The sequence below is a fragment of the Ylistrum balloti genome, unplaced genomic scaffold, assembly GCF_031769215.1.
Source record: "Ylistrum balloti isolate Yb309-2 unplaced genomic scaffold, AGI_CSIRO_Ybal_v1 Utg370448, whole genome shotgun sequence".
Lineage (NCBI taxonomy): Eukaryota > Metazoa > Mollusca > Bivalvia > Pectinida > Pectinidae > Ylistrum > Ylistrum balloti.
In genome coordinates this window covers 189,362-216,891 of record NW_026782298.1, presented here as the reverse complement: position 1 = coordinate 216,891, position 27,530 = coordinate 189,362, and the positions used below count along the sequence as shown (strand labels likewise).

General features: G+C 37.7%; 1 protein-coding gene across 1 annotated transcript; it reads right to left on the bottom strand.

Moving 5' to 3' along the window:
* Positions 1-4,457: 4,457 nt before the first annotated feature.
* On the bottom strand, positions 4,458-27,151 carry LOC132554876 (potassium voltage-gated channel subfamily C member 1-like). The gene is made up of 4 exons (XM_060219202.1): positions 26,377-27,151; positions 12,841-13,140; positions 7,462-7,934; positions 4,458-5,898 (listed from the first exon to the last, which is right to left on the bottom strand). The coding sequence occupies exons 1-4, from the start codon at positions 26,701-26,703 to the stop codon at positions 5,358-5,360; spliced, it is 1,641 nt and encodes a 546-aa protein (XP_060075185.1). The 5' UTR covers positions 26,704-27,151; the 3' UTR covers positions 4,458-5,357.
* Positions 27,152-27,530: the final 379 nt, after the last annotated feature.

Here is a 27,530-nt window from a genome sequence, read left to right as displayed (position 1 = left end):
TGTCTATAATTGCTGATTGGTTCTCTTCAAGGTCTATAATTTCTGATTGGTTCTCTTCAATGTCTATAATTGCTGATTGGTTCTCTTCAAGGTCTATAATTTCTGATTGGTTCTCTTCAAGGTCTATAATTTCTGATTGGTTCTCATCAATGTCTATAATTGCTGATTGGTTCTCTTCAAGGTCTATAATTTCTGATTGGTTCTCTTCAATGTCTATAATTGCTGATTGGTTCTCTTCAAGGTCTATAATTTCTGATTGGTTCTCTTCAATGTCTATTATTTCTGATTGGTTGTCATCAATGTCTATAATTGCTGATTGGTTCTCTTAAAAGTCTATAATTTCTGATTGGTTCCCTTCAAGGTCTATAATTTCTGATTGGTTCTCTTAAAAGTCTATAATTTCTGATTGGTTCTCTTAAAAGTCTATAATTTCTGATTGGTTCTCTTAAAAGTCTATAATTTCTGATTGGTTCTCTTTGGACATCAGTTGTTTATCTAATCATTCCCTGGAACGTTTTTGATTAGTTGCTTAACACATTGTTTATTTCTAGTGGTGTGTTTTCAGCCATAAACATCTATTATCGCGAAATTATATTATAATTACAAGTATATCGTTATTAATTGTCAGTTGATTATCAACCATAGTTTAGTGTTACATGGAACATCCACGGCATAAAAACACCTAGAAAAGATGATTCTTGAAACATGATCGTGTTGACAATATGTCCTGCCTTTTTGGATGAATTCTAATTTAAAGTAATATTTCATTATTCAAAATTATTTTCTTTTCGAAAATAAATTCTTTTTGAATATTGGTATTTTCTGTCAATAAATTTTGTTAAAGACATTCATTTGTGTATAAGGGCAATACAGCGGCTATTTTGTCTGCTGTCATTAAACTTTTTTGTTTACCTCTAAGATATGTTATTTTTCCATATCGATTACCCTACCATACGGCTAGGTTTCTTATCAGATTCCTCTAACATTCCGTATTTAATTTGTGGACTGTATAGATGTCTACAAGTCGGTAGTGCTCACCCTCTAGCGCCCCACATTTCATCACGGCGAGATACATATCTTGTGATCTGGGTGCGACAAAACCTTGATAGCCGCGAGCGGTCAGCGTGACGAACAATCAGAGTCATAACAAAGCTTAACGGTGAATCACTTACAAAAATGGCATATCTGAAGTAACATGGACACACGATTTAGTAGCCAAGTCATCTGACATCCCGTAACCATTACCTTCACGAAAATTATAAATTAATAAACATTTGCTTTTAAAATAAATTTCTAGAATCATCAGTTCACACCTGTAGGTATTTACTTTATCGTGAAACACGCAATAATATCTCTATATTGTTCCAAATCATTTGGTGAATTTGTCCTTGGCCCAATCAGGACCATTCATTGCTATTTTATATATCCTTTATATATAATATATATTTGTTTTATATAGTATAGTATATATTTTATATATAAAAGCTGTAACGTGAAGTGGTTCTATCACTGATATTTAAACCTGTTTATTCTTTATATTTCAGAAACATACAGTCAGGTAAGTAAACTTATGTCAGACAAAAGGAAATACAGAACAGATTAGGGTATATAAGCGTTTGTCTACGTTTTTCTCTCGAGTTTCTGCGAATGAAATATGTTTATAGAGGTTCCGTCCCGTACTTTGGCCATTGGTCGCATTGTTCCTAGCAATAAAACAGAACAATTTGATACAGTACGGTAGTGTATCAGGCCAAAGTTTTGCCAGAGTGACCACTTAACCAAAAAGTATTGTCCATACAAGACATTTACAATACTTACCACCGGTGGCCATATTGGTATATTGTCCGTTTGAGTCCAATCTGGACGCGAAAATCACACTAACAAACTAGTGTTGGTTTCAAACAATGGCGAACAGGATTTTTCGTGACAGACGTGATTCGCCGCTGGTCATCCGGAGCGCAGTCATCTGATTGGCTGTCGTGACAGTTCATAATTCTTCGTGACGTCACAAGGTGAAGGGATAGCCGCCCGCGCCCGCGGTTGCTGCTGCAGTCTGGGATCAAAGGTTACGAAATGATGTGTTGAGGGAACAGAAGGATTCATACATGACTGATACAGGTACACTAATTACAGGTGAGTACATGTGACGAAAAGTTGGCGTGAGTCCCTCAACATGGACTGAAGATCAAAGAAACCTACACATGTGTAATTTAAAAACATTACTCTCGACACTAAACATGTATTTATAAATAAACAAGATTCCATAAACATGAACATATTATCATTAATCTGTTTATAACTGACAAAAACAAACCCATGTTATAAGGTAAATGTACCTAAATCTTCAGTCAAATCAAAACACTGGTTTTTACTAGAGTTTCTAAGTTTTATCCTTTATGTTAAAAATATCAAACACGTGCGATATAGAAGTCCTTTCCAGATCACTCAAACGCTTGAGAAAATGTTCTGTCATTGATCCTCAAAACCCATCTTACGTCATCAGTCCTTCAAGTGTCCTTTATGATAATAATCATATTCCTTACATAACGACAAGCTCTACCTGTTAGACTGAATCCATTTTTTGGTTTTATTTTGGTAGACTTAACACAACTAGAATGTAACAGAGTTTATGCAAGATGATTTGCCCAGTATAGATTTTGAAATTCTTGTCCCGAGCGTTAGGAGTTATCTGTACGTATCGAAAGTGATTTTTTTCTAATTTCACGATGTTAAGTGATGACTGTTAACAGTTTCAATGTTAACATAAATTGGGCATAAAGCATGTGACAACATTGACATCAGAGTAAAGGCACGTGCCTACTGTTTTTCCCTATTTACTAAAGACATACTCAATTCTACTCTAGCTAAAGTGGACATGGGTCTGTGATTTAAGACAGAAAACATCCTTCCCGCACGGGAAATGGTCACAAACTTAAGATTAGAATATCTCAAACCTTCCGTATATAATTGTAATAGTAGTGGATCGGTGTGACTTACACATAGTGTTAAATACAGTCTCTGTTATTCAGCTGACGGGGTGGTGTGTCTTGGATATATTGTTGAATACGGTCTATGTCACTCGGCTGACGGGTCGGTGTGGCTTGGATATATTGTTGAATACGGTCTCTGTTACTCAGCTGACGGGGTGGTGTGACTTGTGTATAGTGTTAAATACGGTGTCTGTCACTCAGCTGACGGGTCGATGTGACTTGTATATAGTGTTAAATACGGTCTGTCACTCAGCTGTCGGGTCGATGTGACTTGTATATAGTGTTAAATACGGTCTGTCACTCAGCTGTCGGGTCGATGTGACTTGTATATAGTGTTAAATACGGTGTCTGTCACTCAGCTGACGGGGTGGTGTGACTTGTGTATAGTGTTAAATACGGTGTCTGTCACTCAGCTGACGGGTCGATGTGACTTGTATATAGTGTTAAATACGGTCTGTCACTCAGCTGTCGGGTCGATGTGACTTGTATATAGTGTTAAATACGGTCTCTGTCACTCAGCTGACAGATCGGTGTGACTTGTATATGGTGTTAAATACGGTGTCTGTCACTCAGCTGACGGGTCGGTGAGACTTGTATATAGTGTTAAATACAGTTTCTGTCACAGCTGACGGGTCGGTGTGGCTTGTATATAGTGTTAAATACAGTCTCTGTCACTCAGCTGACGGGTCGGTGTGACTTGTACATAGTGTTAAATACGGTCTCTGTCACTCAGCTGACGGGTTGGTGTGGCTTGTCTATAGTGAAAAATACAGTTTCTCTCAGCTGACGGGGTCGGTGTGACATGTATATAATGTTAAATACGGTCTGTGTCTCTCAGCTGTCGGGGTCGGTGTGGCTTGTATATAGTGTTAAATACGGTCTCTGTCATTCGGCTGACGGGGTCGGTGTGACTTGTATATAATGTTAAATATGGTCTCTGTCACTCAGCTGACGGGGTGGTGTGGCAGTCACAGATTGAGTGTGGACTACGGTTGTTTGGTTTCCAAGGGTTGTCTGCTCGTCAGCTCTGGTGAAGTAACAACCAAGGAATGATTTACATAGAACATGTGACCATTACATACAGCTTTCAATTCATGCTAGTAATGAGTTTAGTTTCGTATTAATTCAGTCGATTGTGTTTTGTGTAATTTTAGTTTCGTATTAATTCAGTCGATTGTGTTTTGTGTAATTTTAGTTTCGTATTCATTCAGTCGGTTGTGTTTTGTGAAATTTTAGTTTCGTATTAATGCAGTCGATTGTGTTTTGTCTAATTTTAGGTTCGTATTTCTGATTGACTCGTACGCACCACTAGAGTCCGTATCCGTTCATATATCATTAACAAGAGTAACTCCAGACGAACAAGTCTTTTTTTCAAATCTCGACCAAAATACAAAATATAGAACGTTTTAGCGTAGATCCGTACCGTGTACGTGGTGATTTCTACGTAAACAAAAAATAACACAGACAAACCAAAACAGGTTTTATTAAGCATTTTCATACCATAGAGTTTTTACTTTATAGAGTAGTCTCCCTTTATCTTTGAGCACGACTTTTGACAACACAAATGCACAATATCTGCTGATAGTAAATATTTGTGATTTCGATGTTACTTGTGTCCAGTCTTTTGTTCACAAGTTTCCAAAGTCATTCTGTTGTTACACAGAATGGTATTTGTCAACAAAATTACTCATCGGCATATTCACCTGCATCAATTAGTAAAAAAATGTATGTCGTAATTATGACATCTGTTAACTACGATTAATTATGTCGTAATGACGGGAAACGATGTCGTAATTATGACGTAACTAAGTGGTAATTACGACGTAAGTAAGTGGTAATTACGACGTAACTAAGTGGTAATGACGACGTAACTACGTCGTAATTACGACGAAACTAAATGGTAATTACGACGTAACTAAGTGGTAATGACGACGTAACTAAGTGGTAATGACGACGTAACTAAGTGGTAATTACGTCGTAACTAAGTGGTAATGACGACGTAACTACGTCGTAATTACGACGAAACTAAGTGGTAATTACGTCGTAACTAAGTGGTAATGACGACGTAACTAAGCTATATTACTAAATTCTATGTACATGTATCTCATGATAACGATATGATATATCTCGTGTGGTACTAGCTGTATCTAGTATATTTGTAACGGGTTTTTTTTTTACAGATTAGAAGGCTGAAACGTCACTTCTGCTTTTCAATCACTTTCAGTAGTGAAATATTTCAGTCACACTTACATATATATATCTATATAGAATAAATTTTATCAGTACTGTAATAAATGTTTGTTAATATCGCCATGATTTACTGATTTGTGATTCTACTCAAAAACAGATCGCAGAAAGCAGTCTCTGTTATACATCAGCATCCTCGTGGTGGTTACCGTTTGGTGACAACCTATTTAATGGAACAGCTTCGTGAGAATTGCCATTCGTTCTAACAGATCCTCTAGTCATCATATCTAATAGCCCCCCTCCCTTCTCTTTTTCCGCTTTTGCCTTGGCTTGAATCTTTTTATTGTGTTCCTCCTCTAGAGCGAATTGGACATGTTTATAATACATGATAAAATTATTAACGAGGACAGGTACAGAAAACCCTATCATAAGCAAACCAGACAATGCACAGAATGACCCTACAAGATAACCCAGGTTGGTGGTCGGGAACATATCCCCGTACCCTACCGTTGTCATGGTAACGATCGCCCACCAGAAAGCGTGTGGTATAGAGGTGAAGGTCGTCCGGTCATCCACGTAGTATATTAGCGAGGAAAAGACTAACATCCCCACCAACAGAAACGCTGACATCAACAGTAACTCCTTAAAGGAGGCACGTAAAGTATATATCAGAATCCACAGTCCCGGCACGTGTCGGATCAGTCGAAATATCCTCAGTACCCTAAAAAAAAACAGTGATTTTAATGATAAATACACAAGAATTGTCTGAATTAAAAGGAATAATATATAAATATATATATATATATTAGGTTTTGATATCGTTTATTCTGAACCAAGCTCATCTGCAGGAGATTTCAGGTTAGAGTTAACTCCCTTAGATTGATCATCACGAACTGGACATTTCTTTTCCGTCCAAAGTAAATCTCCAGTCAGTCTTCCTAATGTTATTCGATTACCTTTATATATAGATTTGAGTGTGTACAGTTACCCGGAAGTTAATCGCCCTTGTTAACTCGGGTACCTTTACACACGTATACTAGGCGGAAATACAAACAGGCACAAGTAATGACAAATTATTGGTACTCTAGTTAGCTGTGACCTGAATTTCCATTTTTCTATTTCTTCAAGAGGGAAACTGCTATCATTGATTGTATTTTCAATTATTACTTAATCTTCACGATCACAAGTCAAACCACTTCGTATTTGGTCTTACCTCCCTTGATCTCAAGCGCTGAATTTTTGGCAGAGTTACCTCCCGCTATCACATCCCCCAGAGAGAAACCTATTTAATTGTTATATCCCGTTACGATTTGGGTTCTATAGGTACTTGCCGATTTTCCTTCCCACAGTTAGACTGATTGTACTGCCTGTCTTAGTCTTAATCTCCGCGGGTTAAGATAATCCAGTCAGTCTTAGTGTTAATCTCCGCGGGTTAAGATAATCCAGTCAGTCTTAGTGTTAATCTCCGCGGGTTAAGATAATTCAGTCAGTCTTAGTGTTAATCTCCGCGGGTTAAGATAATCCAGTCATTCTAAGTGTTAATCTCCGCCGGTTATGATAATCCAGTCAGTCTTAGTGTCAATCTCCGCGGGTTAAGATAATCCATTTAGTCTTAGTGTTAATCTCCGCGGGTTAAGATAATTCAGTCAGTCTTAGTGTCAATCTCCGCGGGTTAAGATAATTCAGTCGGTCTTAGTGTTAATCTCCGCGGGTTAAGATAATTCAGTCATTCTAAGTGTTAATCTCCGCCGGTTATGATAATCCAGTCAGTCTTAGTGTCAATCTCCGCGGGTTAAGATAATTCAGTCAGTCTTAGTGTCAATCTCCGCGGGTTAAGATAATCCAGTCAGTCTTAGTGTTAATCTCCGCGGGTTAAGATAATTCAGTCAGTCTTAGTGTTAATCTCCGCGGGTTAAGATAATCCATTTAGTCTTAGTGTTAATCTCCGCGGGTTAAGATAATTCAGTCAGTCTTAGTGTCAATTTCCGCGGGTTAAGATAATCCATTTAGTCTTAGTGTCAATCTCCGCGGGTTAAGATAATTCAGTCAGTCTTAGTGTCAATCTCCGCGGGTTAAGATAATCCATTTAGTCTTAGTGTTAATCTCCGCGGGTTAAGATAATCCAGTCAGTCTTAGTGTTAATCTCCGCGGGTTAAGATAATTCAGTCAGTCTTAGTGTCAATCTCCGCGGGTTAAGATAATCCATTTAGTCTTAGTTTTAATAAGAACGGGATTTTGTTAACAAGTACTGGGATATTTACAGTAAGTTACCAAAGTTATCTACCTCGTGATCCTGAGAACAGAAATGAAATTCACGGATCCATCATACTGGAGTTCGGGACTGATGCTGTAGACAATAATTTCGATGTAGTCAGGTATGAGTGCTAAAAGGTCAATGACCCCCATTAGTGATATCAGGTACTGTAACTTCCGTTTGGCTAGAGTGACTCTACAGACAAATTCTACAGTAAAGAACGCCAGACACACGAGGTCTATCATTGACAACACAGGGTGTGTCGTGTTAATTGTTTGTTGTGTTATAGTTGTCACTGTAAGGTTCCCCGCGTCATCAGTACTTGTGCTCATAGTGACTGGAACCTCAGTTGCATTGACGTCACCGAATTGTGAGTATGTCGTGACGTTAGACCGCATTGTGGGCGTGTCGATGTGACGTGTGTAGCTGAATGTGGGGTGCGTTTCCGCCATGAAGCTGAATATAGACATCGCCACTACTACTAAGGAGATCCAACCGTATACCTGTAACAAACACAGTGAGGATATCAGCCCATGAAAACACGTTAATTATAACCGTATTAAAAATATATCTTATTATGTCAATAAACAGTGCGCGGAGCTGTTTTGATTTGAAACTTACAAAATATTAAAAAATGAGAGACTTCAGCTTAAGAAAAACAATGTTTCTACGTATTAACTCTAGGTGAGTTTACAAGGAATGCCGAGTATTTCGATCCTTATTGGATGACTGGTTTCTGATGTAAACATGTCAACATCCTTTCCTGGCGCATTTTTGGCTTCGAATGTTCCAGATACATAACAGAAAAGAAGAGATCCTAAATCCCTAGGATGTGAATCTGGTAAAGCATTTTAAGTACACGCTTCTGGCGAGAGAAGACGGACGGCAAAATATATAGAACACATAACAGATACACTTTCAGCAGACTATTGACATACCTTAAGGAACTAACTGTGTCCCTCTTTTGATCGAATTCATTGTGTTTTTTTTCTGTGCTGTGGTTAAATTTTTAACGAGGTTAAATTTATCTAAACAGGTCATAGAGACCTTCCGAAGACCTAAGATATCACTTTTACATATATTGATAGGTCTTGAAATAACGAGACGTTTATTAAGCCTGTTATTACATATGTCCGGCATCAGTCGAAATCAGGGCACAATAGACTATTCTACATCAACCGCTTACCTCGACCTTTTACAGGGACAGTTTTTCAACATGCTGTATATTGTGAGCGATGGTTAAATTTTTCTTTTGTGAACTTTCCATTTCTAAATAACAATCTCTACTTCCCCAGTCTAACTAAGACGTTTACATTTGATTCGACATGCAATTGCTAAACATCGGGTTTCGAGAGTCAGATTGATGGAAATTAAAGGAAAGTTTTATGGTTGCCATAAAGTTCGCTTTGGAAAATATTCTATTTCCTTGTACAATATGAAGTTGGACGCGTTTGATGCTCGTTACTATGCTGTTTGTCTTATTCTCATTCGTGAACAAGATATTACTTTGGATTGGCCACGATTTACATGACGGGTCTCGTCGATGAAGCAGAAGACGCTTACCCTCCCGGAACACCTGATGCAATGCACTTGTCAAGCTATTCTAAGAGCATTTTTTTCGCCAAAAACACAGTGAAATCTCCAACCCTGTGATAAGTCTGGAAATTTTAAAACCGGAGAGTAATCCGACTGTGTACTACAGTCCTGTCAGACATGATTACATAAATGGTCAGATAGTCACTGTACATTTAAATATTCTACTTTATATCAACATCACTGAAGGGCACATTATTTCTACTTATTCTGGAGAAATTTTAGCATACAGACATACACACATCATTCAACGTCTACGTGACCGCCGACGCGAGGAAATTTACAGTAAGGTGCATTGCTGTCTTGTCATAGATGTACCAGTGTGTATCGTTATGTCAACAACAAAATGCACTCAAATACACGGCACCATAAATAGGTTTCAACACTGTCACCTACGGCAGCTAAAATTACATGTTAACATCATGGTCAGGTACACTGCACCTATGAATGCGGAGATCTTAAGTCTGTTTCAGTTTTTTTGTAAATTATTCTGCAGACACGATCCGAGAGGTTAGACCGACCGTTTGTAGGGCCTCAACTCATTTCGGCGAAGCGCATTGATTCCCACGTTTGTGATGAATACAAACTACATCGTGAAGGTCACGTGCCCTTTGAATGACACTAAGCTGGCTTGAAGGAACAGCCGAAATAAAAACAAGGTGTCCTAACGGAACATGAAATGAATATGACATGTTTTGAAGGAGTAATATATAAAGGCTTTAGTGCAGACGAGCACACAAGATGAATTTGCAGACTTGCAAAAGTTAGATATTTTAAAGGAGATCTAAACTTGTGACAGTATTATCAGTATCGCTATGACTCAATACTGGGACCTGTTCTAACCAAACAATGTATTTAGATACAAGACTGTATAATAACAGCGAAGCTATACACCGGTAAGATCACATTCAGCTCACGTCCAGGACGAGAAGTCCCAAGAATGTGTCCATATGAGAAAAAAACTATGACACTATTTTCGCTTTCTAAAATTTGTCTTACTTGCTTTTAATTAATAATTAAACATAAAGATGATTTTTACACAAATTTCTTCACCCTCCAAGTACCCGGCGTATAATTCAACCAATATCATGACGTCACAACAAATACATACAAAACGTCAACGTCACAACTAATACACACAAAAGTCAACGTCACATCAAACACACACAAAACGTCAACGTCACATCAAATACACACAAAACGTTAACGTCACAACAAATACACACAAAACGTTAACGTCACAATAAAAAAACACACAAAACGTCAACGTCACAACAAATACACATAAAACGTCGACGTCACAACAAAAACACACAAAACGTCAACGTCACAACAAATGCACCAAAACGTCAACGTCACAACAATTGTGCGATCGATGATTTCATTTCACGAAACACTAACTTGTTAATAAAACCTTATAGGTATTTTATTTCCTGGACACTTTCTGCCGAGAATTTCCTTGCGGCGAGTAAGTTTCGGTTTTTCCAGGCACTGTCTGACATAAATGATTAACTCCTGTCTGCATTCTCACAAGGATCTGTGTATCTGTTACATTGATGTTACTATATCATAACGTGTTCTCATATTTCCTTTTAAGATACAAAAAAATTATAACAAGCATTCTCTAAACGGTATCTAATAGTGTAGAGTTATTGATCGTATTCTCTATATGTAAATATTAAGTACATACAAGTCAAAGGTCAGGGGTTAAATTTTATTATCTTACTTTAAAAAAAACAGTTAAATGTTAGAACAAAAGTTCAGTTAATGCTTGGTGGATGCATTTAGTCCAATAATTACAAAAGTTTAAGCATTGAACTGGAAAAAAATCAATAATTACAGATACATTTTATCATAAGGGAGACAGCTTCTATCTGTTTACATTACTTATCTCTACACTGTTGGCAGTTCATGGGCTGATAATACACAGCTGGCGTTGGCGAAGTTACATCGTGGCAATGCCATACAATGGTATATATTGTAGAATGAATGCATTCAAGGTAAGGAAACATACTTGAGAAACAGATGTATACTCTACTTGATGGTAGAAGTCAAACATTACTAAGATTTTACCTTGAAAATATGAAAAAAACCGAACCGCATACAGAAACGTACCACGGTAGTCAGTTTCTAAACTCATACGTACGCAAAATTCAAATTTCAATCGAGATTTAAGTTTTGCTGAAATACGATAGGTTATTAAAATGCTTTGGGATTGACACTTTTTTTCCTGAAGGAAAGTAAAATATATCATACCTATTTTTGTGTAAGCTATCGATTTCATACTTCTGGCTATAGTGGTTTAAATACAACACTCTGTTACTGATGTACAACACTGAGTGTAGAGCGGTGATAAGATTTCCAGTCCCGAAGGGTCAATCTGCCGAAGAGGTTTAGGAGCGAAGGACTTTCGTTAATAAAACGTCCTTCCCTTCTTTTGCAACTACGATTGAGAGCGAATGAGTGTAAACGATGACCCCGGTCAGTATAGACGTCTAAATACCAGTTAGAGACCAAGTCTAACACTTACCTACCGAGGTAAGCGGACCAAGATTTTTCTACAACAGGACGACACGAAAATTCACCCCAGGAGAGTTCAGGTTGGAAGCGGTGTCCGAGTGGAGTTATAAACCACATGATTCGTCTTTATCCAAACTATCCATTTCCCAAAATTGGTAATGCTAATTAAGATCTAAGTTTGATCAAAGCGCGTCACCAACTCTTAATATTTGAAACAATTGACAAATAGAATTTCAGTCTACATACAGGTATACAAACTAAACAGAAGTTCCAGTAATAGTTAGGCTCACTTAAAGAGCTAGACCCACTCCTCGACCGATATTATTTTACATTAAAAAAACACGATTTTCTATTTTTCTAGGGTAGCAAAAGTTCTGACTAACCCTGTAATGCCGCAATTTTAAAGTAAATCGCTACCAATCTGACATAATAATAGTTTTAAAAAAAATTCGAAACGACTCGGTGCTAATTCATAATTATGCGGGAAGTCCTGCCCTCTGACGCATGCGCAAAGAACTGTAAATAAATCTGCCGTCTTCTAATATGGCAGAAAGCGTGCGAGGAAAGCGGAGAAGAAAACGTGTTTTGACGGACTCTGAGGCGAAAAGAAGGAAGATGGCTGATTCATACTCTGTATCGCTCTCTGTTTGGCTCTCTCGTGTAGTATCACTCTAAAATCTTATTCATAAATGCTCTTATTGTTGAATATTCGCTTTAGATAGATCCATTTCTCGATGTATTATATGTATCATAGCCCCCATTTGAGGGCCTCTTTGCAATAAATCGTAGTTTTTCTTGTAATCTGCACGTTTTTGTGTCATATCTAAGCATTGAAAGATGTTATCAATACATAAGTTAGATGATTTCCATACAGGATATATAGAGAAATGATTGCATTTATCGGTAAAATCTCTTTACAAGCGATGTCACATGGACGTACTACTCTCCTCTTCCTCCATTTTTGTTTGACCGCGTCTGAACGTATCACGTGACTTTTCCTCATCAATATTCATATATTGGTGTTGATTAATGAGACAAATTCCGGCACCGATATCTCCGGTACCCTTTCAATTTCAAGTTCGAAACTTTATACAAGTCTTTATTTATATATTATCCATTAGTATACACCAGCATTTTCAGTCAATAAAACATAAAAAAAATATCTATAAAGGAGTGGGTCTGACTCTTTAAATCACGTGATCATACATAAACAAACTACAGGCATGAAAACTATGTGATTACAATACCTTAGTAAGTATGTCTGCAACATTATCAGAAACAAAACCATGTGTTTACCTTCGCTATTCGTGATGACGCAGGGTCGTTTAATATCATCCATAGCTTTGGTCGCCATTTCTTCCAGGCGCCCTTGCCTTGTTCCTCCGACTCGCAGGAATCTAGTAGCGACCCCTTACGGTCATGCTCGAGCTGGTTAAGGGCAGTAACTGTGGCATTCCATGAGTTGTAGTCTGTCCAGCAACATCGTTCAATTAAGTCGTCTGGGATCTGCCAAAATGCCAGCTCTGATTTGGCCGCAGGTCCGCATATATTGGAAGGGAGATGTAACTCTCCTGTTCGAAGGTAATTAAGTATACACTGGAAAATACAGACACTATATTATGTCACTTGAAACAGGCAGATAATTCTAAATGTTTTTTATACTATATGGATAATAGTCGTATTTTCAGTGGGCAAATTGGTAGAATAAGTGAGAAAATAATTTTTATAGATTTTGATCTTGTCACATAATTTATCCTTCAAGAGGATGTCAAAAACAGCTGAGTGCAAAAAAGGTGACAACTAAAACAACAAACATTAGGACACCAAGCAAACCGGAAATGTTTAAAACGGTCAAACTGAACAAACCAAAATTACAATCACGTTATTATTGAAGTTGACATTGAAGTTTGAGGTTAGAGCGTGGTATATCGTTACTTAATATCTAAGATTACATTACTATGTAAGGTTACAGTAATATCTAAGACTTTGTTAATATGTAAGACTTTGTTAATATCTAAGACTCTGTTAATATCTAAGACTTTGTTAATATGTAAGACTTTGTTAATATGTGAGACTTTGTTAATATGTGAGACTTTGTTTGTTAATATTTAAGACTTTGTTAATATGTACTTTGTTTGTTAATATGTAAGACTCTGTTAATATGTAAGACTTTGTTAATATGTAAGACTTTGTTAATATGTGAGACTTTAAGACTTTGTTAATATTTAAGACTTTGTTAATATGTAAGACTTTGTTAATATGTAAGACTTTGTTAATATGTGAGACTTTAAGACTTTGTTAATATGTAAGACTTTGTTAATATGTAAGACTTTATTATCTAAGACTTTGTTGGTATGTAAGACTTTGTTAATATGTAAGACTTTGTTAATATCTAAGACTTTGTTAATATGTAAGACTTTGTTAATATGTAAGACTTTGTTAATATCTAAGACTTTGTTTATATGTAAGACTTTGTTAATATCTAAGACTTTGTTAATATGTAAGACTTTGTTGATATGTAAGACTTTGTTAATATGTAAGACTTTGTTTATATGTAAGATGTAAGACTTTGTTAATATGTAAGACTTTGTTAATATGTAAGACTTTGTTAATATGTAAGACTTTGTTAATATCTAAGACTTTGTTAATATCTAAGACTTTGTTAATATCTAAGACTTTGTTGATATGTAAGACTTTGTTGATATGTAAGACTTTGTTAATATGTAAGACTTTGTTTATATGTAAGATGTAAGACTTTGTTAATATGTAAGACTTTGCTGATATGTAAGACTTTGTTAATATGTAAGACTTTGTTAATATGTAAGACTTTGTCATTTGTAAGACAACTGTTGGAGTAGGAATGAATTATTCTGAGAAAAAGACACTACGAGTTATGTATTTTACCTTTTATCCTGACAGAAAATTTTGTTTGTTCGATCGCAAATATTTCAATACACAGGAACTAATTTATGTAACAAAAAAAATCACAAAATATAGTGATAGTTTCGATAAAGATTGGAATATATTGCATCCTTTCATAGGTGTGTGGTATATAGTGAAAGCTAATTAAGGGAGTTCTGTACGAGATTAGTTCTCGTGTTATTAGATCTACTAGTGGGTTTGACAGGGATGTACTGGCGGACACTGTGTCGGGACTGTAGCTAATAGTCCTGGCCCCACTTGTATAAAACATCTCAACTTGAGGTTTCCTCAAGCCCAGATTTTCCTCTGCTAATATCTCCTTGAAAATATCTTGTATGAAAATTCCTCAAGGAATTTCAGGACATCCTAGCCGATGACTTCCTCCTGTTCCTTGAGAAAATTTTATACAAGCCGTTTTGGAGGAGATATCAGCTGAGGAAAATCTCGACTTGAGGAAATCCCAAGTTGAGATGTTTTATACAAGTGGGGCCAGATGACTTCTCTGTACTTGTCACCACCGTAACTAGTAATTAATTGCACTATTACGTAGAGTTATATATTTTCATGAAAGTTGTCTCTGAAAACATCCAGACTGTAAAGGTGAATGAGTTTTTTTTGACATTTGATGTTCAACGTTTCCTATGTCTCTATCGTTCAAATAAGACCAAACCTCGACTGACCGAATTCCACTGTGTAGAACGTTGATAATATAACAAAAACCTTGAAGAACTTGACAAATATAGAACACTGTTTTAACCGAGCGTAGCGACGCGCGAATTATTAATGTGATATTATTAGACCCTTCAGCAGCTTTCCCGCTCCTTCAACTTAAACCCGTCAAGTAACCATGATCGGAAATTATTATTAGTTGCGAGTTTCTGCATAATAAACACTATTTCTTTGCAGAACATTACCCATTTAAATAGCATCCTGAAATATTCAAGATTCAATAGCATGTTTAAATGAGAATGAGAAATGAAGGCAAGAGATATTCCTCACTAAAAGGTAGCATTGAGGAACGATAGACAGAGAAGCAGAGAGGAACGATAGAGAGAAGCAGAGAGGAACGATGGACAGAGAAGCAATGAGGAACGATAGAGAGAAGCAGAGAGGAACGATGGACAGAGAAGCAATGAGGAACGATGGGCAGAGAAGCAGAGAGGAACGATGGACAGAGAAGCAGTGCGGAACGATGGGCAGAGAAGCAGAGAGGAACGATAGACAGAGAAGCAGAGAGGAACGATAGACAGAGAAGCATTGAGGAACGATGAGGAACGATGGGCAGAGAAGCAATGAGGAACGATGGACAGAGTAGCAGAGTGGAACGATGGGCAGAGAAGCAGAGAGGAACGATGGACAGAGAAGCAGTGCGGAACGATAGACAGAGAAGCAGAGAGGAACGATAGACAGAGAAGCAGAGAGGAACGATAGACAGAGAAGCAGTGCGGAACGATGGACAGAGAAGCAGAGAGGAACGATAGACAGAGAAGCAGAGAGGAACGATAGACAGAGAAGCATTGAGGAACGATAGACAGAGAAGCAGTGAGGAACGATGGGCAGAGAAGCAATGAGGAACGATGGACAGAGTAGCAGTGAGGAACGATGGGCAGAGAAGCAGAGAGGAACGATGGGCAGAGAAGCATTGAGGAACGATAGACAGAGAAACAGTGAGGAACGATAGACAGAGTAGCAGTGAGGAACGATAGACAGAGAAGCAGTGAGGAACGATGGACAGAGAAGCAGTGCGGAACGATAGACAGAGAAGCAGTGCGGAACGATGGACAGAGAAGCAGAGAGGAACGATAGACAGAGTAGCAGTGAGGAACGATAGACAGAGTAGCAGTGAGGAACGATAGACAGAGAAGCAGTGAGGAACGATAGACAGAGAAGCAGTGAGGAACGATAGACAGAGTAGCAGAGAGGAACGATGGACAGAGAAGCATTGAGGAACGATGGACAGAGAAGCAGTGAGGAACGATGGGCAGAGAAGCATTGAGGAACGATAGACAGAGTGGTTACTCCGAAGTTCATTAAGAGACCCTGATCAACAAACAGAGGCCATGTTCCCTATTATTAATTCAACCATGACTGTAGAATACAAAACGGTTAAAGGCTATTTAGTCTATGTTCACTCTTGTGTGACAATGTTTATAAGTATGAAACGCATGGTTGAATGATTCATTGTATATATGAGTCAAAGCTTGATATACATATGTTTAACATAAGAAATGGTATATCTACCGCCCCTGGGTGCCAACTACAATGTTTTAAACAATAACAATTAAAAAAAACTTTTAGGTTAATAATTTCCAATTGAAAAGTTTACAAACTTCTTTTGAATTTACCTAGGACAGAATTATCAAACTTATCGGAAAACATCATCTCTGTGATACACAACATCATTTAACAAACTCCGTGTATACAACATCATTTAACAAACTCCGTGTATACAACATCATTTAACAAACTCCGTGTTACACAACATCATTTAACAAACTCTGTGCTACACATTATCATTTAACAAACTCCATGCTACACAACATCATTTAACAAACTCCGTGTATACAACATCATTTAACAAACTCCGTGCTACACAACATCATTTAACAAACTCCGTGTTATACAACATCATTTAACAAACTCCGTGTATACAACATCATTTAACAAACTCCGTGTTACACAACATCATTTAACAAACTCCGTGCTACACAACATCATTTAACAAACTCCGTGTATACAACATCATTTAACAAACTCCGTGTTACACAACATCATTTAACAAACTCCGTGTTATACAACATCATTTAACAAACTCCGTGCTACACAACATCATTTAACAAACTCCGTGCTACACAACATCATTTAACAAACTCCGTGCTACACAACATCATTTAACAAACTCCGTGTTATACAACATCATTTAACAAACTCCGTGCTACACAACATCATTTAACAAACTCCGTGTTACACAACATCATTTAACAAACTCCGTGCTATACAACATCATTTAAGAAACTCCGTGCTACACAACATCATTTAACACACTCCGAGCTACACAACATCACACTGACTTTGATGTCATCAGACACAGGAGAACCATCTAGATTTTGAAGTATGGAAAAGGTTGATGGTTAGCCATCTTTATTTCATTAATAACAACACTTGTACCCAATACAATACTGAGTTTAAATCATTGTTTGGATCTACTGTATCGTATGTTAATTTGTATCAAATGGTGCTAATCATCTCCGATGTGATTCATGTTTTGTATTTCTGATGATTTCGTAGTGAAAATGAGGATTCTATCCTGGGAGGTAGCACTGTTTGTCACGTCAGTTTGTCACATCACAGTTTATCACATCCCAGTTTATCACGTCACAGTCACGTCACAGTTTGTCACGTCACAATTCATCACGTCACAGTTTATCACATCACAGTTTATCACGTCACAGTCACGTCACAGTTTGTCACGTCACAGTTAATCACGTCACAGTCACATCACAGTTTAACACGTCACAGTTTGTCACGTCACAGTTCATCACGTCACAGTCACGTCACAGTTTAACACGTCACAGTTTGTCACTTCACAGTTTATCACGTCACAGTCACGTCACAGTTTGTCACGTCACAGTCACGTCACAGTTTATCACGTCACAGTTTGTCACTTCACAGTTTATCACGTCACAGTCACGTCACAGTTTATCACGTCACTGTCTGTAACATCCCTTTTTTCATTTCGCATTTTTAGGAAAAGAGTACGTAAAAAAAAAAAAAAGGATTTTTTAACTGGGAGTCTGTAAAATACTCAAAGTTGTCAACACAGTTTTAAAAATCTAACTCACAGCAGTGATATTCAACCTATGTAAAAAATCTACCACTCAACGATATACAGTGATCAGGCCATATCTTTATAGAAAGTACCCAGGTAACTTAACCTCGCCAGACAGACTTGATTTTATGTTGAGAAAAGACTGTAAACGATGTTATCAGACAAGACTGTTTGTATCTAGTGAATACATTGTACCCTGTAGATATTGTTTTATCTTGAGAACCAATCATTCGCCCGTTCTAACTTTATGACGAATTTATGTGGTCTCTGTAAACAGTAAGTTTTAGTGTCGATGGCTATAGTCAGTTAACTGACAATAAACAGAGCATTTTGTATAGTGTTCTATAGAGTTACTGTAGATAAACAGGTAGAGTGGGTTTTATTGGCGAAACTCGGGTACCAATGACAAAGAGAGAGAGAGAGAGAAGGAGAGAGAAACAGAGAGAGAGAGATAGGAGGGACAGTCAGACTGAGAGAGAGAGAGCAATAAAGAGAGAGAGAGGAGGGACAGACAGACTAAGAGAGAGAGAGAGAGAGAGGTGGGGGGGGGAGGAAAGGAAAAAGTGTCTTTCTATTGTGCCGGGTAATAAAACTTTTCAGCTGTCTTGTTCAAATAAGAAACGTTTCCCAAGCTCTAACAATTGTCAGTTTACTGATGAATGTACTGAAAGAGTATCATTTTCTGTGCCTACTACAATGTATATTTTATATACATATAGATAACTACAAACTTATTTAATGTAAACCAGGTAAAGTTAACAGTTTCCCAGTTTAATTTCACTTCGATTCACTGTAAAATTAGCCATTTTTATACTTAAATTTTAACCATTGTTTTTTATTGAACAACTGACTTTATATTCGACGTCAGAAAATAGCGGATCCGATAGGATAGTCATAACTATACTGGAATATTCAGTAGCTTCACAAGGGTCATTGATAACGCGAACAACAACAAAATACTTCCATAAGCTGATTGTTAAATTACTTATTTCATGTAGCCTTTTATCTTTCGTGTCGCCTCATGTTTTTATAAGATGTAGGGATGTTAATAATGACGAGATTGTATACTAATAGTATCGATGGCTACAAACAGTGGAGCTGGTAACTAACAACTTCGTCCAGGTACTAAGTAACGGACGACTCAATATTCAAGTTTATATAGCTACGCTCAAGTTTGTGTCAAACATCCACGCATTGTTATAATTTACACCTGAGTGCACTGCGCTGATAAGGGCGCTTTGGAAGGTTTTGAAGAGTAACAAAAAGCAATTCGCTCTACATAACAACATATTTAACAAAATATTGTTCGACATTAAAAATGAAACATGTTAAAATTAAAGACCGTTTAAAACACCTTGTGGTACTATTTGTGAAAACGTAAATTTTTGTTAGATTTATTGGCTAATATCTACAGTGCCCTTTGTACGTTATAAACTGTTATGTTTCTAATTTAACACATTAACCACAGTGAGATGTTCACGTACAATATCCACTTCGGATTTTTTTTTTTATCTATTGCCGAATTTAAGATAAGAAATGATAATATCATTGTCTTCAAAAATCTCTACAAACAAACAAAAAAGCATTTCTACAGCATTGTTTTGAATATTGAAAATAAATTCGAAAACAAGATTAATATGACTGAAAATGTATCACCGATATCTCACACATTCCTCACCAGCGATATCTCACACATTCATCACCGATATCTCACACATTCATCACCACCGATATCTCACACATTCACCACCGATATCTCACACATTCATCACCGATATCTCACATATTCATCGCCGAAATCTCACACTTTCCTCACCAGCGATATCTCACACATTCCTCACCACCGATATCTCACACATTCACCACCGATATCTCACACATTCATCACCGATATCTCACACATTCATCATCACCGATATCTCACACATTCATCATCACCGATATCTCACACATTCATCATCACCGATATCTCACACTTTCATCATCACCGATATCTCACATTCATCGCCGATATCTCACACATTCATCACCGATATCTCACACATTCATCATCGATATCTCACACATTCATCATCACCGATATCTCACATTCATCACCGATATCTCACACATACATCACCGGTATCTCACACATACATCACCGATATCTCACACATTCATCACCACTGATATACCACACATTCATCATCACCGATATCTCACACATACATCACCGATATCTCACACATTCATCACCACCGATATCTCACACATTTATCATCACCACACATTTCAAGTTGTGACCGGACTATAATCAGTGTTATCTCGATATTCCAATTAACTTTTCTAAATACCACTGAATCGGCTTTATATCAAAATATATCACAATTAAAAAAAAAGATAGGTAACGGAGTTGATGATAAAATTTGGTGGTCGGATTAAAAGTGCCGTCAACAACAAGGAGATCGATTTTGCTATCGATAACAGTAAATGCGATTTACAGATCCTAAATATGTCCATATCATAGGAATCCTGATTTCAGAACTTAATGAACAGCAATGATTGAAAGTGATTAATAGGTCAAAATAATGAACGCGAGAATTTCCGTCAAATTTTCACTTCAGAAAATTGCTTACACAGCCAATGAACGCTTAACCTTACTATTAAAGATTTCGTTATCGCTTTCATTATTCAAAATATTTTGTCACGTGCTCTTCAAAAGAAGCTGCGCACTATCGAGCGATACAGTGTATCTTTTCTTTGGAATTTTTGCCCCAAATTCGACATCATGTTCCTATCGCCAATCATGGCCGAGTCCTATATTCGGTTCATCAGTAGAGTAGCTATATCCGGTGTAGACGGCCGATCTCACACACACTGATGTGTACGATATTTATCTCGGGTAAACACCTCTACACCTATTGTGTAGGAAATGTAAGACGCGGTATGGTATTGACACCTGATTGTTACGATAGCATTCTGTCCCGTCAATGTCTCAGATTCATTCGTCTTGATAACGACAAATTAAGCTGTAGCAAAATATTCCTTGGTCGGCAATAAAAATACGGGAAAAGATAAAAACTGGGTATGGGAGTGGGTAAATACCAGTCGTGTAGGTAACCGAAATCGAAATCTCCAATATATTTACTTACTTATTTTTAAAGAAAGTCCCAGTACATGTTCGAGATCTGGGTCGCCACTTCCGTTCTTACGAAGGAAGATCACAAACGATGACAATTCGTTATATCGGGTAATGTTTCCTGTCAGCACAAACATTAATCCTTTCAAGAGGAACTTAACGTCGTGACAAGTAAGGGAGAGCGTGCAACCTGTCCGAATTATTGTAAAATGTGATAAATCACGAAAATATTACATAATCCGTTAACTGCGGACAGTGACGCGGGAAAGATTCGTGATATAATCAAAATATATAGCAAACAATGGGGGAATACATGTATCTATAGAATATACCAAACAACAGTCGGGGATACATGTATCTACAGAATATACCAAACAACAGTCGGGGACACGTGTATCTATAGAATATACCATACAACAGTCGGGGACACGTGTATCTACAGAATATACCAAACAACAGTCGGGGATACCTGTATCTATAGAATATACCACACAACAGTCGGGGACACGTGTATCTATAGAATATACCATACAACAGTCGGGGACACGTGTATCTATAGAATATACCACACAACAGTCGGGGACACGTGTATCTATAGAATATACCACACAACAGTCGGGGACACGTGTATCTATAGAATATACCACACAACAGTCGGGGACATATCTATAGAATATACCACACAACAGTCGGGGACACGTGTATCTATAGAATATACCACACAACAGTTGGGGACACGTGTATCTATAGAATATACCACGCAACAGTCGGGGACACGTGTATCTATAGAATATACCACACAACAGTCGGGGACACGTGTATCTATAGAATATACACACACAACAGTGTATCTATAGAATATACCACACAACAGTCGTCGGGACACGTGTATCTATAGAATATACCACACAACAGTCGGGGACACGTGTATCTATAGAATATACCACACAACAGTTGGGGACACACAACAGTCAGTCGGGACACGTGTATCTATAGAATATACCACACAACAGTCGGGGACACGTGTATCTATAGAATATACCACACAACAGTCGGGGACACGTGTATCTATAGAATATACCACACAACAGTCGGGGACACGTGTATCTATAGAATATACCACACAACAGTCAGATACACGTGTATCTATAGAATATATCACACAACAGTCGGGGACACGTGTATCTATAGAATATACCACACAACAGTCAGATACACGTGTATCTATAGAATATACCACGCAGCAGTCAGAGACACGTGTATCTATAGAATATACCACACAACAGTCGGGGACACGTGTATCTATAGAATTTATCACACAACAGTCAGAGACACGTGTATCTATAGAATATACCACACAACAGTCGGGGACACGTGTATCTATAGAATATACCACACAACAGTCGGGGACACGTGTATCTATAGAATATACCACACAACAGTCAGAGAAACGTGTATCTATAGAATATATCACACAGCAGTCGGGGACACGTGTATCTATATAAATATACCACACAACAGTCAGAGACACGTGTATCTATAGAATATACCACACAACAGTCGGGGACACGTGTATCTATAGAATATACCACACAACAGTCAGAGACACGTGTATCTATAGAATATACCACTCAGCAGTCGGGGACACGTGTATCTATAGAATATACCACACAACAGTCGGGGACACGTGTATCTATAGAATTTATCACACAACAGTCAGAGACACGTGTATCTATAGAATATACCACACAATAGTCAGAGACACGTGTATCTATAGAATATACCACACAACAGTCGGGGACACGTGTATCTATAGAATATACCACACAACAGTCGGGGACACGTGTATCTACAGAATATACCAAACAACAGTCGGGGATACCTGTATCTATTGAATATACCATAAAACAGTCGGGGACACGTGTATCTACAGAATATACCAAACAACAGTCGGGGATACCTGTATCTATAGAATATACCACACAACAGTCGGGGACACGTGTATCTATAGAATATACCACACAACAGTCGGGGACACGTGTATCTATAGAATATACCACACAACAGTCAGAGAAACGTGTATCTATAGAATATATCACACAGCAGTCAGGTCTGTAGAATATACCACACAACAGTCAGAGACACGTGTATCTATAGAATATACCACACAACAGGGACACGTGTATCTATAGAATATACCACACAACAGTCGGGGACACGTGTATCTATAGAATATACCACACAACAGTCACGTAGAATATACCACACAACAGTCGGGGACACGTGTATCTATAGAATATACCTGACAACAGTCGGGGACACGTGTATCTATAGAATATACCACACAATAGTCAGAGACACGTGTATCTATAGAATACACCACACAACAGTCAGAGAAACGTGTATCTATAGAATATATCACACAGCAGTCAGGTCTGTAGAATATACCACACAACAGTCAGAGACACGTGTATCTATAGAATATACCACACAACAGTCGGGGACACGTGTATCTATAGAATATACCACACAACAGTCAGAGACACGTGTATCTATAGAATATACCACTCAGCAGTCGGGGACACGTGTATCTATGGAATATACCACACAACAGTCGGGGACACGTGTATCTATAGAATTTATCACACAACAGTCAGAGACACGTGTATCTATAGAATATACCACACAATAGTCAGAGACACGTGTATCTATAGAATATACCACACAACAGTCGGGGACACGTGTATCTATAGAATATACCACACAACAGTCGGGGACACGTGTATCTACAGAATATACCAAACAACAGTCGGGGATACCTGTATCTATAGAATATACCATACAACAGTCGGGGACACGTGTATCTACAGAATATACCAAACAACAGTCGGGGATACCTGTATCTATAGAATATACCATACAACAGTCGGGGACACGTGTATCTATAGAATATACCACACAACAGTCGGGGACACGTGTATCTATAGAATATACCACACAACAGTCGGGGACACGTGTATCTATAGAATATACCACACAACAGTCAGAGTCACGTGTATCTATAGAATATACCACACAACAGTCGGGGACACGTGTATCTATAGAATATACCACACAACAGTCGGGGACACGTGTATCTATAGAATATACCACACAACAGTCAGAGACACGTGTATCTATAGAATATATCAGAGAACAGCCAGTCAGGGAACTGTATGTTGTATTCGTGTATGCTTACTCCCTAATAATGTGGATATTATATATTATATGTAACAGATTTAGGTTTGTAATGTTGACCACAGAGGATGCCCATTCATAAATAACGTCATACCATGCCCTAGCACCTCCATTATCACTTCTCCAGTCCCGATCAGTCAGTTCTACCATAAACATATTCTAAAACAAGATGTCGTACTTAGAAAGTAAGAAAAATCATTACCAAAGGGAAGATATAAATGTTTCACGAAGTGTTCGTGCAATTAACACACGCCGTTTTCATGTCCCAATTCAGAATTTTGTTGTAACCGGGAACCTAGTGTTTCATAAACATATCTTCTTTCTTTCGCAATATAGTTAAACATTACAATATATACTGGTGATATTACCGCTCACAGGAATCACTGTCAATTTTAAATAATGCCTGAATATAGCTTTATCATGTTACCTCTGCTACTTTAAAGTTGCATAAATCAACAACTATAATTTATGAAGGTTAAAATTGTTGGTCCAGACCAAGTGAATTGATCGCATCATTGGCTTGTGTTATACAGATACTGATATCACTGTGTGGTTTAAATGTAGGATTCGTGTATGTAAAAATGTCACTATATTATAGTACAAAAATCAACACATATCCTCACGTGTGCGAATGTTTACACGTGCAACGCTGAAAAGGAAGTAGGCACAAGAATTTGAACTATCACGTGATATATCCACTTCCTGTCTAAACATCCAGATCATGGGAAAGTTGGTGTTCAGAAGTTGTTAAAATAAGCCAATGTTTATTACGATTTCATCATAACGACTGTAAGATTCTATATTGTAAGGCTGTATTACTTCAATTTTTTCTTCGAGTTGGTAATGTTAATAGAATAGAAGTTTTCATAACCAAAAAAAAAACTAGATCAAATTGAAAACATTCATAGTCAAAGATCAATAAGTCTGCACTTACAGATCATTCTACACAGCAAAATCATATCATTGACTGGGAAAATTCCAAGATAGTCAACAGGAAAAAACAACCATTTCAGACAGTTGGTCAAGGAAGCCATCTGGATATGCTGTAGTGGGTCAGTACTTAATAGGGACGAGGGGGACCACAGATTCTCGCACATCTATGACCAAGTGCTAAACAAAGCTTAGCCGAATTGACAGCAGTACATTGTTACCATCTGGTGGTATTTTTTGTCTATAAGCTGTTTAACATCTCGTCACATTATTTTCGACCTTAATGTACAAAGAATTATAGTGCAGCCGAAAAGTTGGTCGATTCCTTACCATCTTGTACACTAAGTACGTCAGTGCTAGTACGCTCTACACTGGTCATTTGTCTGATTAAGGTGACAGTGTAGTCATCGAAACGTCACACTCTAATCTTCTACTGGTTGTGTTATAAAATGATGGTTACCGTGTAGTCATCGAAACGTCACACTCTAATCTTCTACTGGTTGTGTTATAAGAACTTCTATTCTACCGAAAGTTCCTGTTTGTTAATTCGTCAGAAATTGATATAGCAAATTAATAACTCACAAATTTTGACAGTGCCCAGATGTAAATAATTCTGTTAGTATTAGCAACATGCTGTAAGCGCCCGGATGGAAAGTATAAGAAGTATATTGCTAGTGATAGGACGCACGCTATATATTTAGTTACACAATATTTCGACAGTGCCCGGATGTTTGGTATAACTAGTCACAACAGTACATATAAAGAAATGGCAAACAACTGCCACAGTAACACTCACTTTGAACATATCAGGATCACGATCGAAGAAGTAATCCCCGGCGTCCTTCCGGAAGTGCCTCTGCAGAAAATTTTCATCCGCCAAAGCGAATTCGGGTTGGCTATGGAGCGTTGATTTAAAAGTTTCGAACCGCGTGCCACCGACATTGAAGATGACAGTCTCTCGAGTCGTGCCCACATTTACCACCACTTTCCCTCCTGACTGAATTTTCGCCCCTGGCAATAGAGCCGCCAGTATGCTCTGGTTTTTACCTTCCTCTCTTCCCTTGATCGGCATGGCCAAATTGTCGGCCTTCTCTGTAGAGGCATTACCTCTTAATTGTAACATTGTGACAGTCACGTGATCTGACGAACTAGGCAACTTGTCAAAAAAAAAATCTACAAATAATGTTAAGCAATGGAGTGGAAAGTGTACTATTCAGAATAAATCCGAGGAGTTGAATTGAATGTTTTATCTACATAACAACGACAGCATCATCCAGATATAAATCACGTTCTCAAAGGCGCAATCACCCATAAAAGGATTGCTGGAAATGTTAGGACAGGTAGATATTGTACCGATATGTATTTGCCCTGTAAAGTTAACTATTTAGGTTTCTCATTGATGACAGTTAAATGGCGTCTGTAAATCTGTGCAATGTTGTCAGTCATCAAAACAAACACCCAATGTCTGTAAACACTTGTATATATATGTCAATATCTGTCATTCTCTGTCACTCTGTGCCTGAGTTCTGCTGAAATTTTACAATACATTTCCCCCTCAAGCGTGAAGTTTATCGTGTTGATCTGGTCGGTCTTTTCTAAGTTGTCTGTCCAAAATTCTGTATAGTCTCCGGTATTAACATTACTACTGACCACTTGTATCACAGTTAACGTACATTGTAAACACTTGTGACAAGAATTTCTGGAACGCACTCACATTTTACATACTATAAAACTGGCGAGCACAAAGTGTGAGTGTCTAACCGTAGTTTAAGTGTCCGGAGATATTTTAGCGTCCTACTTTTGGTCCTAGTTCCCGAATGTTGTCCAAATTTCCGGATGTTATCTTAGTTTCCAGATGTTGTCCAAGTTCCCGGATGTTGTCTTAGCTTCCGGATGTTGTCCTAGTTCCCAAATGTCGTCCTACTTTCCGGATGTTGTCTTAGTTTCAAG

Excerpts from the sequence above, each read along its gene's own strand:
- LOC132554876 (XM_060219202.1), bottom strand. The coding sequence starts at position 26,703 with ATGTTACAATTAAGAGGTAATGCCTCTACAGAGAAGGCCGACAATTTG. Across the intron at positions 13,141-26,376 it reads GTGATCCTGATATGTTCAAA|TGTATACTTAATTACCTTCG; the intron begins GTGAGTGTTACT and ends TGTATTTTCCAG. Across the intron at positions 7,935-12,840 it reads CGTCATCACGAATAGCGAAG|GTATACGGTTGGATCTCCTT; the intron begins GTAAACACATGG and ends TGTTTGTTACAG.